The following is a 14,579-nucleotide window of genomic DNA, read 5'->3' on the forward strand; positions in this document are numbered from 1 at the left end:
ACCAGAGAGGTACGGCAGACAGCACCTCGAGCGTGAGTCTCGCCATTTGACCAATTATATTATTTGTGGACAAATCAGGCATTTCTGATTGACCTATCGGTTAGCCCTGGGGCGGGCTTTCTTCCTACCGTGGAACCAATGAACACTCCGTACCGTGACGCTGAACAAGAGACACAGGCAACCTTGTTGGCAATGATTTGTGTAGACCTCAGGGGTGTAGTGCTGCCTTATCTCCCTGACTTTTTTTTATTTGAGAATACACAGAGCTGTTAAAACTATTTTTGGCAAATGTATTACGATAAATTCTAAATAAAGTATATCTAATTACCACTAACATTCCATAAAAATGATAGAATGACAAACCAAATAAATATGTATAGCAACCTAGAAATAGGTAAATTGTGGTTTCTTCCATGTCTTCTCTGGGGCAAAAACGATGCGCACTCTTCAATGAGGCAGCAGTCTAGGTGTTGTTGTGATTCCGGATGGCCAGATAGCCATCTACAATGACAAGACACTGCCATCTGGGGAATCGTAAGTGACTCGTTTCCGCTAGTTTAATCTTGTTCTTGATACCATGTCTTGTTTTGAGGTGTTTTGACAGATTTCATGTGAATTCTAAAATTATCTAGCTAGCAAACCAACAGCTGTAACAATGTATTTGACAGACAAGTGCTCATTGTGCAAATGTATTTATGTTTTCAGTAAAGATTGGAGACTAAATAAAGTTTACATGTTGTCAACAATCTAAGCAAACACCGTCTGTTTTGCCCCATAGTTGCGGACACATCGGTTGTGTTGCTAAACAACCAAACCATCTATAAGCTACGTGTGTGCTGTGCGGACGCCCGTTGGAGGCTTGACAACTTTGGCCAATCAGAACGTTGAAAAAAATCTAAAATCACAGTGTGTCTGCCTTGATGTTTATAAAACTCCACGGACCACCTCTTGGAAGTGAACGAAGCCAGAACGATATGTGTCCACTTGGTAACGGAGACACCATTCTACCTAGGACACCCAAACTAGAGTGGCCACCGCAAAGCCCAAGGAACCTGAGCCTCTTTGGGTGGATATTATAGGTGAATGCACCAATTTGTAAGTCGCTCTGGATAAGAACGTCTGCTAAATGACTTAAATGTAATGTAAATGTAATGTTGCTGTAGCCCTGCTTGAGATATTTAGCCTACATTGGTTGAGTTGAAACGCAGGGCCCGTTCTAGCTTGGTATGTCCACCATGCTTCACCGCAGGGAGGGTGCCAGGTTTCCTCCAAATGTGACGCTTGGCATTCAGGCCAAAGAGTTCAATCTTGGTTTAATCAGACCAGAAAATTTTGTTTCTCATGGTCTGAGATTCCTTTAGGTGGCTTTTGGCAAACTCCAAGTGGGCTGTCATGTGCCTTTTACTGATGAATGGCTTCCGTCTGGCCACTCTACCATAAAGGCCTGATTGGTGTAGTGCTGCAGAGGGGGTTGTCCTGGAAGTTCTCCCGTCTCCACAGAGGAACTCTGGAGCTCTGTCAGAATGACAATTGGGTGACCAAGGCCCTTCTCCCCCGATTGCTTAGTTTGGCTGGGCAGCCAGCTCTAGGAAGAGTCTTGGTGGTTCCAAACTTCTTCCATTTAAGAATGATGGAGGCCACTGTGTTCTTGGGGACCTTCAATGCTGCAGACATTTTTTGTTGCCCTTCTCCAGATCTGTGCCTTGAAATAATTCTGTCTCAGAGTTCTAAGGACAATTCCTTCGACCTCATGTCTATAAAAATCTGTTTTCGCTTTGCCATTATGGGGTATTGTGTGTAGATTGATGAGGGGAAAAAATTATTTCATACATTTTAGAATTAAGCTGGAAAAAATAAAGCTGTGGAAAAAGTCAAGGGGTCTGAATACTTTCTGAATGCACTGTATCTTTGTGTATTCAAATTGCCGTAGAATAAAATGCAATTGTGTTCGTTGTCCGTAGTTTATGCCTGCCCATACCATAACGCCACCAAGGGGGACTCTGTTCAGAGTTGACATCAGCAAACCGCTTGCCCACACAACGCCATACACGTGGTCTGCTTGGTCTAAAACGACGTTGGAGGTGCTTTATGGTAGCGAAGTTAACGTTCAATTCTCTGGCAACAGCTCTGGTTGACATTCCTGCAGTCAGCATGCCAATTACACACTTCCTCAACTTGAGACATCTGTGGCATTGTGTTGTGTGACAAAAGAGCACATTTTAGAGTGGCCTTTTATTGTCGTCAGCACAAGGTGCAGAAAAATGTGTCTGTTTCACTTGTGTTGGTGTCCTGCAGTAGCTAGCTAAATTAGCCCTTTGCTAGGAATATGGAACCAAATACTAAACATTTGACTTCAGAACGTATTCATACCCCTTAACTTATTCCAAATGTAGTTGTCTCACTCCTGAGTCAGTACTTTGTAGAAGCACCTTTGGCAGCGATTACAGCTGTGATTCTTTCTGGGTTTCTCAAAGCTTTCCACCCCTGGAATGTGCAACATTTGCCCATTTTTTTTTTTTTTTTTCAAAATTCCTAAAGCTCTGTCAAATTGGTTGTTGATCATTGCTAGACAACCATTTTCATGTCTTGCCATAGATTTTCAAGTAGATTTAAGTCAAAACTGTAACTCGGCCACTCAGGAACATTCACTGTCTTCTTGGTAAGCACCTCCCAGTGTCGTTTTTGCCTTGTGTTTTAGGTTATTGTCCTGCTAAAAGGTGAATTCATTTCCGGTGTCTGGTGGAAAGCAGACTGAACCAGGTTTTCCTCTAGGATTTTGCCTGTGCTTAGCTCCATCTCGTTTCTTTTTATCCTGAAAAATTCCCCAGTCCTTAATGATTACAATTATACCCATAACATGATGCAGCCACAACTATGCTTGAAAATATGGAAAGTGATACTCTGTAATGTGTTGCGTTGGATTTGCTCCAAACATAACACTTTGTATTCAGGACAAAAAGTGAATTGCTTTGCCACGTTTGTTTGCAGTTTTACTTTAGTGCCTTGTTGCAAACAGAATGCATGTTTTGGAATATTTATATTCTGTACAGGCTACCTTCTATCAACTCTGTCAATTAAGTTAGCATTGGGAAGTAACTACAAGGTTGTTGAGCCATCCTCAGTTTTCTCCTATCACAGCCATTAAACTCTAACTTTTTTAAAGTCACCATTGGCCTTATGGTGAAATCCCTAAGCGGTTTCCTTCCTCTCCGGCAACTGAGTTAGGAAGGACGCCTGTATCTTTGTAGTGACTGGGTGTATTGATACACCACCCAAAGTGTAATTAATAACTTTGCCATGCTCAAATGGATATTCAATGCCTGCTTTGTTTTACCCATCTACCAATAGGTGCCCTTCTTTGTGGTTGGGTTTTTATGATTAAATGCTGTTCAAATGTCCTATGAATAAAATGAAATGCCATGTGTGTCTGCTGTATATCACCTTATAGTGGGCCTACAATCCTCAAATGGAAATTGCCATTAAATCTGGATGTAATCCAATCTGCTTTCTTATGCTTTAAGGAACTAGAAATGTTCATGCTGAAAATGTTGTGGTAATATTAGGTCAACTTAAATATAATAACCACCAAGACAACCCCAGGCTGTAGTGACACCGCAGGCTGTAGTGACACCGCAACACTTCAATGCAGTGCCTTAGACCCCTGCGTCACTCTGGAGGCCCTGTCCACATTCTTATAACATTAGGTTGCACAGGACATTCACTTAACTTAAACATTGTATGAATGTCACCACATTCATATTTTGTGTTTTTGGAACCTCTCTCTTGTAATGTACCCACACTGTTTCCACAACCTAACTACATAATCTGTGAACCTTTAAAGAACTCCGAAAGGCTGTTCTGTCAACATTCTTGCATCATCAAAGCAATTTTTTGTGTCCCCTGACACAAACATTATTTGAATGTCAGCACAACTGAACAGTTTTAGTGTTTTGGAAACCTATCTCTTGTCATATCCCCACACTGTTCCCACAACCTAAAGAAATGTTTTAGAAACTTTTTATGAACATAAATGTGTTCTGGGAACATTCTTGTAACATCAGGTGAATGTTTTTTGCACCCTAAAATAAACATTATATAATCATTTGCACAACTGGACAATCCGCATTGTCCCCACAATGTTCCTACCAGACTGTTCCCACGACCTAATGAAACATTCTGGGCACCTTTTAAATAACAGACAAAATGTGTTCTGGGAACGTTCTTGCAACATCAAGCGAATGTTTTATACAAACATTGTATAATCATCGACACGACTGGACAGTTTTTGTGTTATGAGAAGATTTGCCGTAACCTAACGAATGTTCTGGGAACTTTCACAGCACCAATTTTGGTTTGCTGGGAACATATTTAGAAATATAAGGAGAACATTCTAAGATATTTAAATAACATTTTGTTATCAAAAACATTTTGGGATGTTATCATTCTAATGTTGGATAAAACCCTAACTAGACATTAATGGCAATGTTCTGGGAATGTTCCCGGTTTGCTTGGTTTCAACATGGGTAGCGTCATTGTGTACAGTTAGTGGTCAGTGATACGCAAACTTTGTGTGTGACAACAAAAAACTGTGTTGGGCAACACAAGACAATGCAAAGGTAATAGGTGCTTATTGGGCAGGCGATAGGTTCTCAGGCTCACAAGACTAGTGATACGCAATGTGTTTCCCATATTTCCTTTCCCTTCTGTGACATGTTATGTGTCTTTCCTCACAGAATTCCAGGATGTTAACGTTATGGTGATTCTGGGTTTGGGCTTTCTAGCCACATTGCTGGTGCGGTACAGTTTTAGTGGCTGAGGATTTACTTTCCAAACATGGATGGCCCAAACACCTGCAGCAGTGTTGACATTTACATAGATGACTTGTAAACATAAACAAAATAAAACAGAGGGTCCCCACCCCTGGGCAGACCCCCGGGTATAGTAGCTGCACTTCCTCGTCAACCGGACATTCTGGTTGTGCGTAGAAAGGGTTGCCCGGCGGCAGCAGAAACAATTCTGTTTTGGCACCGTTTGGTCATTTTTAGTTAGGCACGCCAATGGCTGCCCAATACGCATCGAGTCTCTGCTCTCGACTGCCGCCTCTGCTCTTTTTCCTACAGACGGGATTAATCCTAGTATTTATTTTTTATGTTTACATTGAACAAAATGTAGAAACAAAACAACATGCATTCACCAACTTACTAAAGTGAGTTGCGGAACAATTCTAATGTGCTGTTTTGGAGAGATGGTGGACAGGAGTAGAATTATAGAGAAATAATAATTTTTATGACACCAAAAAATGTCTTACTAAAACATGCTTTGGGGATATCTTTGTTTTTTAAGGGGCAATATGCATTTCAAACAACAACAAACGGTCTCCCAATACTGTTTTGGTAAACAGCTGAGGGATGAGGCTGGAGAATTGTAAACCACTCTCCAAATCATAGACAGAGCTATAGATGCAAGCACTGAACATCCATGAAATCAAAATGATAGTTTTAACCATGTTGAGGCTATAGTGTTTACAATTACATTGTTTACAAACAATGGATTATTAACAAGCTTATATTTTAGGTTCTGATGGGTAAGACAGTTGAAAATTCATCCCACTGGGCCCAGACGGACATTTTCAATCGCTCCCTATCCCAGTCTGTTCTCCCCACATGCTTCAAGAATGCTACCATTGTTCCTGTACCAAAGAAGGTAAAGATAACTGAATTAAACTCACTTCTGTCGTCATGAAGTGCTTTAAGAGACTAGTCAAGGATCATATCACCTCCACCTTACCAGCCACCCTAGACCCACTTCAGTTTGCATACCGCCCCAACAGGTCCGCAGATGACATCATCGCCATCACACTACCCTATCCCATCTGGCCAAAAGGAATACCTATGTAAGAATGCTGTTCATTGACTACAGCACAGCATTCAACACCATAGTACCCTCCAAGCTCATCATCAAGCTGGAGGCCCTGGGTCTCAACCCCGCCCTGTGCAATTGGGTCCTGGACTTTCTGACGGGCCGCCCCCAGGTGGTGAAGGTAGGAAACAACATCTCCAGTTCGCTGACCCTCAACACTAGGGCCCCACAAGGGTGCGTGCTCAGCCCCCTCCTGTACTCCCTGTTCACCCACGACTGCGTGGCCATGCACGCCTCCAACTCAATCATCAAGTTTGCAGACGACACAACAGTAGTGGGCTTGATTACCAACAACGACGAGACAGCCTACAGGGAGGAGATGAGAGCACTCGGAGTGTGCTTTCAGGAAAACAACCTCTCACTCAACATCAACAAAACAAAGGAGATGATCGTGGACTTCAGGAAACAGCAGAGGGAGCACCCCCTATCCACATTGAAGGGACAGCAGTGGAGAAGGTGGAAAGTTAAGTTCCTCTGCGTACACATCACAGACAAACTGAAATGGTCCACTCGCACAGACAGTGTGGTGAAGAAGGCGCAACAGCATCTCTTCAAACTCAGGAGGCTGAAGAAATTAGGCTTGTCACCCAAAACCCTCACAAACTTTTAGATGCGCAATCGAGAGCATCCTGTCGGGCTGTATCACAGCCTGGTACAGCAACTGCACCGCCCTCAACCGCAAGGCTCTCCAGAGGGTGGTGCGGCTGCACAACGCATCACCAGTGGCAATCTACCTGCCCTCCATGACACCTACAGCACCCGATGTCACAGGAAGGCCAAAAAGATCATCAAGGACATCAACCACCCGAGCCACTGCTAGTTGAGAGAGACTGCCAACACTGGTTAGAAGTGATAAGTGCTTTCTCTGGCTTGGACAGCGAGGTTGCAGGTGGACTTGTTGAGGCGGGTAAAGCCTCCCAAAGGCTTCCCACATAATGGCTAGCTGCATTGTACACAGTTTCAGTGGTCAGTAATACACCAACTTTTTGTGTGGGGCAACAAGACAATTCAGCTCTATTTATCAACATAAGGCATTAGGGGCTTATTGAGCAGGCTATAGGCTCACAAGACTAGTGATACACACTGTGTTTCCCCTATTTCCTTTCTGTGACATATTATGTGTCAGAGAGAATAAAGGCCCTCTTTCCTCAAAGAATTCCAGGATGTTAACGTTATGGTGATGTATTATTGGGTTTTGACTTTCTGGCCACATTGCTGGTGCAGTACAGCTTCAGTGGCATAGGATTTATCCTCCTGGTGGCAGCCATGGCTGTCCAGTGGGTAATTATTCTGTACGGTGTTGTCTTTGTATCACAGAGGAAAGATCTGGATAAATATGAGAAGGTCAATAAATAAATCACAGTTGAAGTGTACGGGAAAGTTAGGCACTATCTAAAATAGGCAATTTTATTTCATTATCTTTCTATTCATCTGGCATTGGGGCATTCTGTAGTTGGATCTAAACTAAACAGATTTCGTGGGAGATGGACTCATCTGAACATTAGGACTCATCTGAACATTTAGATACATTTTGAGATTTGAAAACATTTACCTAAAGGTCCCAGATTGTTTTACCTGCCAATTTGATTTATGTTAAAACGTCTATATTCATGTATTATATGTTGGAAACAGATATCATAGATATTGAACCCCTTTTCTGTGTTTGGGCCAGCTTGGTTGTTGCAGAGATGTGCACAGCATCCTCCCTCATTGCCATCGGTGCTGTCCTTGGGAATACCAATCCTGTCAATCTCCTCCGTATTGCCCTGCTGGAGGTCTCAGGGATTGTGCTCCATAGCTGGCTACTTCAGACATTCCTAAAGGTAAGCCTACAGCTGATAATTTTGTGTGTTTTTAGACTGTACACTAATGGTCCGGTGTCTGTTTAGGTGTGGCTTTTGAATACCATCATGCTGCTCCACATCTTTAGGGCCTTCTTTGGACTGATGTCATGGGTCCTGTACCGACGGGGATCCAAGCAACAGCACGAGAAAGAGAAAATAGACCATTATCTGTAATGGGTAAGTATAACAATTGGATTTGCGTCTGCACTGATATCAACCTTGGGATCCCGATACATTAAGGCAGCATTTCCCAAACTCGGTCCTCTGAACCCCAAAGGGTGTACGTTTTGGTTTTTGCCCTAACACTACACAGCTGATTCAAATGATCAAAGCTTGATGATTAGTTGAATATTTGAGTCAGCCGCGCACCCCTTGGGTTCCCGAGGAGTTTGGAAAACACTGCATTAAGGTATTGATAAACAAAGTTCATGAATTGCCCCTGGGGTTTCTAAATGTTTTTGCAGACTATCTTATAAGAATAATATGTTAAGTCCTTATCTCATATTCCTACTTTGTCTTCCAGTCACTCATGCTTTTTGAGTGCCATGACACCTGCAGAGTCCTTAGTCTGCCTGGAATAACGGGGTGGACGGTTCAACTTCTCTTAGAGAGCGCTGACTGATGATCTTACAACGTAGGCGGTATTAAAATAACCTAGGTTTACAGGATCTGAAGGGAATAAAATAGCATTACATAAATCACTGTAGAACACATTCACGTGGGGTGTCCTTTGAATTAGGTTATGTATCTTATCAAGGGCTGTCCGATTTGTCACCAGGGAGTTTCTACAGTACAAATGTGTTATTGGACTCACTGGAGGATTGTGGGTTAAACCACAAACCTGTTCATTCTTGCTCAGGTTTTCCAAAATTGAATTTTTGGAGGCCACCACAGGACAAGAAATGCTTTGGTGACCAGGCCTTCTGGAAGGTAAGTAATCAATGATGAGTGAAATGCTCTGTTTGTATCAAACAGGTTTTTAAAAATCCATGCAGTTTATCAAGCAAGACATTTGTGCCTCTTGAAGTTATGCTGTCTAACCAAATCATTATTTGGCAGTTTCCCAACCTAGCGGTGCCAAATTGAGATGTTGGAAGATAAAAAGGAGACAAAGGTCTCCAGAGATGCAATGTATAATTTCAACCATTACAATATTCCCACGAATCTCCAAAATCATTGTTTTTGTTATTCCTTAGTATGTGAAAACTGCACTGTAATATACCATTGTGATTGTTTTGTGTGAGTCAAACTTCAAATATTAGCCAAGAGAACAGAGAAATTGAACTGTGAGAGCTGTGCATAAAGACTCATCTCACACTTGTTTTACATTTTCTATTTAATGCTGCCATAGTTGTTCAGGTTCAGTGATCTCAGTTTGGTTACTATACAAGTACTGTAAATGTATAAGCATTGCAGTCAAATACATAGTCAAAGAACAGATGGTGGTCAGAGCATCGAAACCTCGGAATCAAATCCTTCCTTTAAACTACACCTTGAGTTATGAACCATCAGATTATGGTTCAGTAGAATGGCTTAATTACAGACCCCAAATCTCGACAATAGGAAAGACAAATTGCTCACATTCAAGGTTAAATTCTTATTATCAGTAAATGTATAGTAAGAAAATAGGCTATTTACAAGACTAACCCTCCCATAGATGTGTCATGTTCCCCCCCCCTCTGATGTATGCCCTGATCAGAAAGCATAATATTTCTAAACATTATTAGTGCACAAATGTGTATTGTAAAAAGGAAAATAATAATCTGCTCATTTATTATTTTGCAAGGCTTCCAAGATAAATAATGGAAGGTGGTAAATTATTGTAACAGAATGGCTCCACACATTTGGAGTGAAAAGACACCTAGATCCCATTACAAGAATTCAAAAGGAAAGAACATTGAATTAAAAGATGAACTGCAAATTATGCTTTAGTAAAATGTACATTTGTACAGCAACAACCAACCTACTTATAAATTAAACAAGTTAATCTAAAAAGCAAAAATATAAAGTAATTATATAAAGTGAATATTTTCTAACGCTTGAAAGACGGAAGGTAGTGTTTTGACAGGCCAAAGCGTACACTACTGTCTCATACAACAAGAGAACAGATTGTGTGACAGTTGACAGAAACCAGAAACCATTACTGCCACAAGTCTTCAGTGCGTCCAAACTTAAACACCAAGCCCCTGGAGGAAAAGATTGGGGGTTTATTTAGAGAAAAGAACTATCATAAACATTGTGTTATATTATACTAAGGTCAAACATAAATAAAATGTAATACTTACCCAAAGAAAATGAATGCATTTTGGAAGAAAACCGCAATACCAGGATACACAACAGGTTTCTCTGTAAACATAAAAAATACCTTTATCATTCTTTACAATGTTTTGCACAGTGATGGTTCAATGTCGATGAGCTATTTGTTTGGGGTACATAACAACAAGCACATGCTGAGTGGGCATGCTGGACTTACTGGGCACTACGAAGCCTCCAAACAGGATCCACATGGAAGCGATGAGAGAGCCGAACGCCAGCATGAAGCCAATGAAGAGCCACACACGAGCTCCTGCAATCAGTGGTACAAAGAGTTGGGAGGGATTCATTCGTGTCTGAAGCTCTATCTTATTTCAACTGTATGTGGATATATCTCTGTGTATTCTTATAGCAAGTCACCACCAAGTAAGTCAAAAACTGGGCCCCCAGAATTAGGTAAATCACGTTACTGCAGAGGTCAAAACAATACAAACATATACAGCAAGCAATGCCGCTCAGAGCTGAACTTATCTACATCAATCTGCATTTAGAGCCAAATCCTAACTTCCATTCTCTCATACACATACCTGTCTGCCCAATGCAACCTTCACTGTAGCTGTCCCCTCTCACCTGGCCATTCGAGACAGCATTGATCCTAGATAGGTACCAAAGACAAAAGTTGAAAGAGTTAAATGTATTTAAGGAAGATTTGAACAGACAGTTCCTGAATTAAAATGGGACTGACCCCAAACCTGTCTGACACATTCCCAACACAGCATGACTTACATGAGAAAAGCCACAGTAGCGATGACTCCACAGGTGTGATAGGCATGATGGAAGACTGCCTCATCTGGATATTTCACAGCTGCATCAATGATTATCCACCAACCAGTGAAAAACTGCAAGAATATGGGTTAAGATTTAGGCAATATGCCACCGCCTTTTCCTCTTTACAGTGATCTAAAGTTTTCAAATGTAAAAGCAGAGTCGAACCTACCAGGACTCCAGCAGCTATAGATGCCATAGTGTTTCGCCTCTCTCCCCAGTCCACATTGCACTCGCAGTCTCCGCACCGGACGCTGTCCAAAAACCCTGACATGGTTCTGAGCTGAAAAGTGAAGGGAAAAGGAGTAACAGACACATGCAGGGATGGAGTTGACTATTACAGCTAGGTAGCTAATTACAGTTCATGTATAATGCCTGCACAATGAATAAATGCACTTTTTCCATCAAGAAAATATCCTAAACTCTGATCAAGCAATTGGTAAAATGTTGCAGAGACTAGTTTGTGAGATGAGATGCCAGGCATCCACTCCACGCATACAGAGTAAAGGTCTTCAAAACAAATAAAATCCCAATAAAAGAAAAGGTTTCAGAGAGGATTCAAGACAGACTGGGTGCATCTGACAATTGATGCAGTTGCGCCGAATAAAAACAAAATGGTGATTCAACTCAAGTTTAAAACAATTCACTAATACAGATTATTACCAAGTGCTAAAACAATAATCAACTAAAATATTCACAAGTTGGACCCATTCCGAAATCTATCCTTGGCTTACCCACCCGACAGTAATAAATGTATTTATTTTTAAAAAATGGAGACCCGCTCCCAATGGACCTGTGGACAGTCATACTCGATCCGAAAAGGCCCGTGGAAAAACAGACCAGTGCCGGTTCGGATCCGAAGACCCTTTCAGATCCGAGAGTATAAAGAAACCTCCGACTGGGCACCATCAATAAACGAGCAATATTGGCCAAACTATCCACAGTTACTTGTCCTTAACTGCCAATAACACATTACAAAAAACTGTTGCGTTTCGATGTGTAACAAATTCAAAACTTAATAGTCTATTGTTTTATTGGTTTTTACTTTCCTAAAATAATAATTGTCTACCTCACTGTTCAGCTGTCAGAGATTCGGTCATTGCATGCATACAGACCTATCAGCCTAGGCATCCACTGTATGATACTAATATTTAAAATATAAAAAGTCCTAGCCATAGCTTAGGCCTAGCCCTAGAGAAACCAAGAGAATGATAAAAGACATGCCAGCGTCATGTTCCTGACACCAACATGCATTCTGTCAAACATCCTTAATGAATTTAAAAGTAATCCTCAAATGAATCATCTAGTTTTTCAAAAGTATCTGATTACAATATTTTTGCTGGTAACGTAACGTATTAGTTACCGTTTTTGTAATCCCTTACATGTAATCTGTTACTCCCCAACCCTGATTGTTTGATTAAAAGGAGTAACTCTGGTATGCCTAAAACATTCTTCCTCCCCTCAAATTCAACTGTCAGAGTCAGTTGGAGCGCCAGTATGCACTGCCTTCATACTGTACTAGCTAAGCCTAGCAATAGCCATACCACACCAAAACTTCACAACAGTTTCTTAACTTTATTAGGGTAATATCAAAAGTAAGTTAAGTCATTGTTTATAGGGAAAATGCAAACAGGTTATTATATTGCGGCATTAAATTAAGTATTGCATCTAGCCCTCTGCTTTTTCCTTTTCATTGTTTGAGTGCAAGTAACCCTATAGTAGGCCTACCCGTAATTAGTAGGCCTACCCGTAATTATATTATATTGCAGCAAAAACATTACAGTTGGACCTTAATTTGGCCAAAGAAAATACTCAACAGAATGAAACACACTTATTGCATATTTAAAGAACTGGTTAAACCTTCAGAAACGTTTTCAACAGGCTAGGCCTATAATTGCTGCAATTACCAAAGGCGGCAAGTTCCTACCATAGGCCTACCCAACAAACGACAGAAATAGGATAATGATATTAATTTCACAACAGGTCTTCTTTTAACCTATTTTAAAATAAATACAGAGCACAAAATAAACAGTATAAACTTAATTTAGAAAATGTCAACAAAATTAAACAAAACTATTTTTTTGATATTTAAATAACTGGTTTAGATTTGTAAATAGGACAAAAATAATGACATACAATAAAAACGAAAATAAATAAAAGTTCAAAATTGCATCAAACCTGAATAGCGGGTTGCACACAGTAAGTACACTTGGCCCGATGACGTTATCCTCATCTTTGTCCACAACAATATTAAAACTTTTCCCCAAGGACATTCCCCTTTTCACTATACTCTTAATAAGTTGTATTGAGTCGCAATTGGCTTACACAGATAGGAAGCTTGCGCAGTTGGCATTACCTCACAAATTAAATGAACAGAGGAAGGATCCAAATCGGGTCCAGTCAGTAAATAACTTTTACCCAGACCAGTGCTATTTATATCAGACCCGAGACAAAAATCAAAATGTAGGACCTGCTCCCAGGCCGTTTCTCGGAATATCTGGTCTGTTGGACCCGTGAAGACCTCTAATAGAGAGACATAGTAATGACGTATTTTTGTAAGCACCAACTCTGCAATGGTTCGTTGCACCAAGCCTATGGAGAAAATTGGATAAACGCGAAACATAAGGTCTGCGGTAAACACAGGTTTCGGAGATCTTATACGTTTTGTTCTACGAGATAATATTCATCAGCTAACGTCACTTTGTGTGTATTTTGAATAATTTATAAAATCACATAAAGGCTACGACATTCATAAAGGGCATGTTAATTGACTGTTGTTATCCCAGATAACAAAACGTATAAAATCGCCTAAACCTGTGTTAACCTCAGACCTTTTTTGGCTGAACGAACCAGAGAACTCGTTTCCCGGATTTTAGGACTACAAGGACTTCATGGGACATGTAGTCTAGCTATATTTCCAACAGCTTAAAACTGCGACAGAGGAAACGATTGTTAAATTGGTATGGGTCTGCTATCGATCCTTGGGCGGTCCCAACTCCGAGGTTAGGATTTAGGTAGGTACCGCACAAGGATCCCGGCTCAGTATACCCGAGCTTTCAGTGCTAAGGATTCACCTATTTAACACCCCATACATGTTTTTACCCCTATCGGTGTGGTAAGTCAGTTCGAGCGGAGTTAACAAAGAGCAATGTTGACGCTCTCAAGCACGAAGAATCACCCGAACAAACGTTGTTTTCAGGAATCACACTAATTATGATAACTTACGTATATATATATATATCGATAGCTAATTATTGTTTCAAATAAATCAATACTGCGACGTTCCCATGTGTGGGTTTGATCGCAGTCCATTGTTCAAAGCATTTCCTTCCTTGAAGGATCCTTTGTGTTGGGACGCAACGCACGACCCAGTAGCTCAAACTACAACATCTCAACGGCAATAACAAACACACATTAGAAATGATACTGTCACCTAATATTCAGAGTTAATTACCTTTTCTTTTTGGGGTTCGTTATGGAACCCCTAGACGCCGTTTATTAGCCTATACTTTGCTTCTGAGAGAGCTGAGACCCGCGCCTGCTCAGTTCACTCTCCACGCCTCTTTGATGTTGGCTGCGCCAATGCCAGCATCAGTTGCGCATTTTTGTAGACCGGCACAGTACTATACTCACCATAGATTGTTCCATGTTCATCAATTCAGTAGATTAAATACCACACTTAAACGTACGTTTTAATTGCACTATTTTATAATAATAGTAAAACATTTTAAAAAGAGA

At 40.9% G+C, this 14,579-nt stretch overlaps 1 protein-coding gene and 1 long non-coding RNA gene across 5 annotated transcripts; one reads left to right on the forward strand and one right to left on the reverse strand.

Annotated features, from left to right (window-relative positions):
- The first annotated feature begins 201 nt into the window (after positions 1-201).
- LOC115162427 (uncharacterized) lies at positions 202-9,015 on the forward strand. Of its 3 annotated transcripts, XR_003869548.1 has the most exons (4): positions 202-534; positions 7,592-7,742; positions 7,809-7,940; positions 8,623-9,015. It is a non-coding gene; the product is annotated as an uncharacterized LOC115162427 (long non-coding RNA). The 3 variants fall into 3 exon arrangements; XR_003869547.1 differs by having other exon boundaries at positions 7,592-7,940; positions 8,287-9,015; XR_003869546.1 differs by having other exon boundaries at positions 7,592-7,940.
- Positions 9,016-9,089: 74 nt separating this feature from the next.
- On the reverse strand, positions 9,090-14,434 carry LOC115162425 (transmembrane protein 50A-like). 2 transcript variants are annotated; one of them, XM_029713721.1, is made up of 7 exons: positions 14,296-14,434; positions 11,014-11,124; positions 10,803-10,915; positions 10,604-10,671; positions 10,237-10,329; positions 10,049-10,109; positions 9,090-9,949 (listed from the first exon to the last, which is right to left on the reverse strand). In XM_029713721.1, exons 2-7 carry the CDS (start codon positions 11,113-11,115, stop codon positions 9,904-9,906), a joined length of 483 nt encoding a protein of 160 aa, XP_029569581.1. In that variant the 5' UTR covers positions 11,116-11,124; positions 14,296-14,434; the 3' UTR covers positions 9,090-9,903. The 2 variants fall into 2 exon arrangements, with proteins under 2 accessions (XP_029569581.1, XP_029569582.1); XM_029713722.1 differs by lacking the exon at positions 14,296-14,434 and adding an exon at positions 13,020-13,304.
- Positions 14,435-14,579: the final 145 nt, after the last annotated feature.

This window comes from Salmo trutta, chromosome 25 (genome assembly GCF_901001165.1).
Source record: "Salmo trutta chromosome 25, fSalTru1.1, whole genome shotgun sequence".
NCBI classification, from domain to species: domain Eukaryota; kingdom Metazoa; phylum Chordata; class Actinopteri; order Salmoniformes; family Salmonidae; genus Salmo; species Salmo trutta.

Excerpts from the sequence above, each read along its gene's own strand:
- LOC115162425 (XM_029713721.1), bottom strand. The coding sequence starts at position 11,115 with ATGTCAGGGTTTTTGGACAGCGTCCGGTGCGGAGACTGCGAGTGCAAT. Across the intron at positions 10,330-10,603 it reads AGGTTGCATTGGGCAGACAG|GAGCTCGTGTGTGGCTCTTC; the intron begins GTATGTGTATGA and ends CACTGATTGCAG. Across the intron at positions 10,110-10,236 it reads TGGAGGCTTCGTAGTGCCCA|AGAAACCTGTTGTGTATCCT; the intron begins GTAAGTCCAGCA and ends TTATGTTTACAG.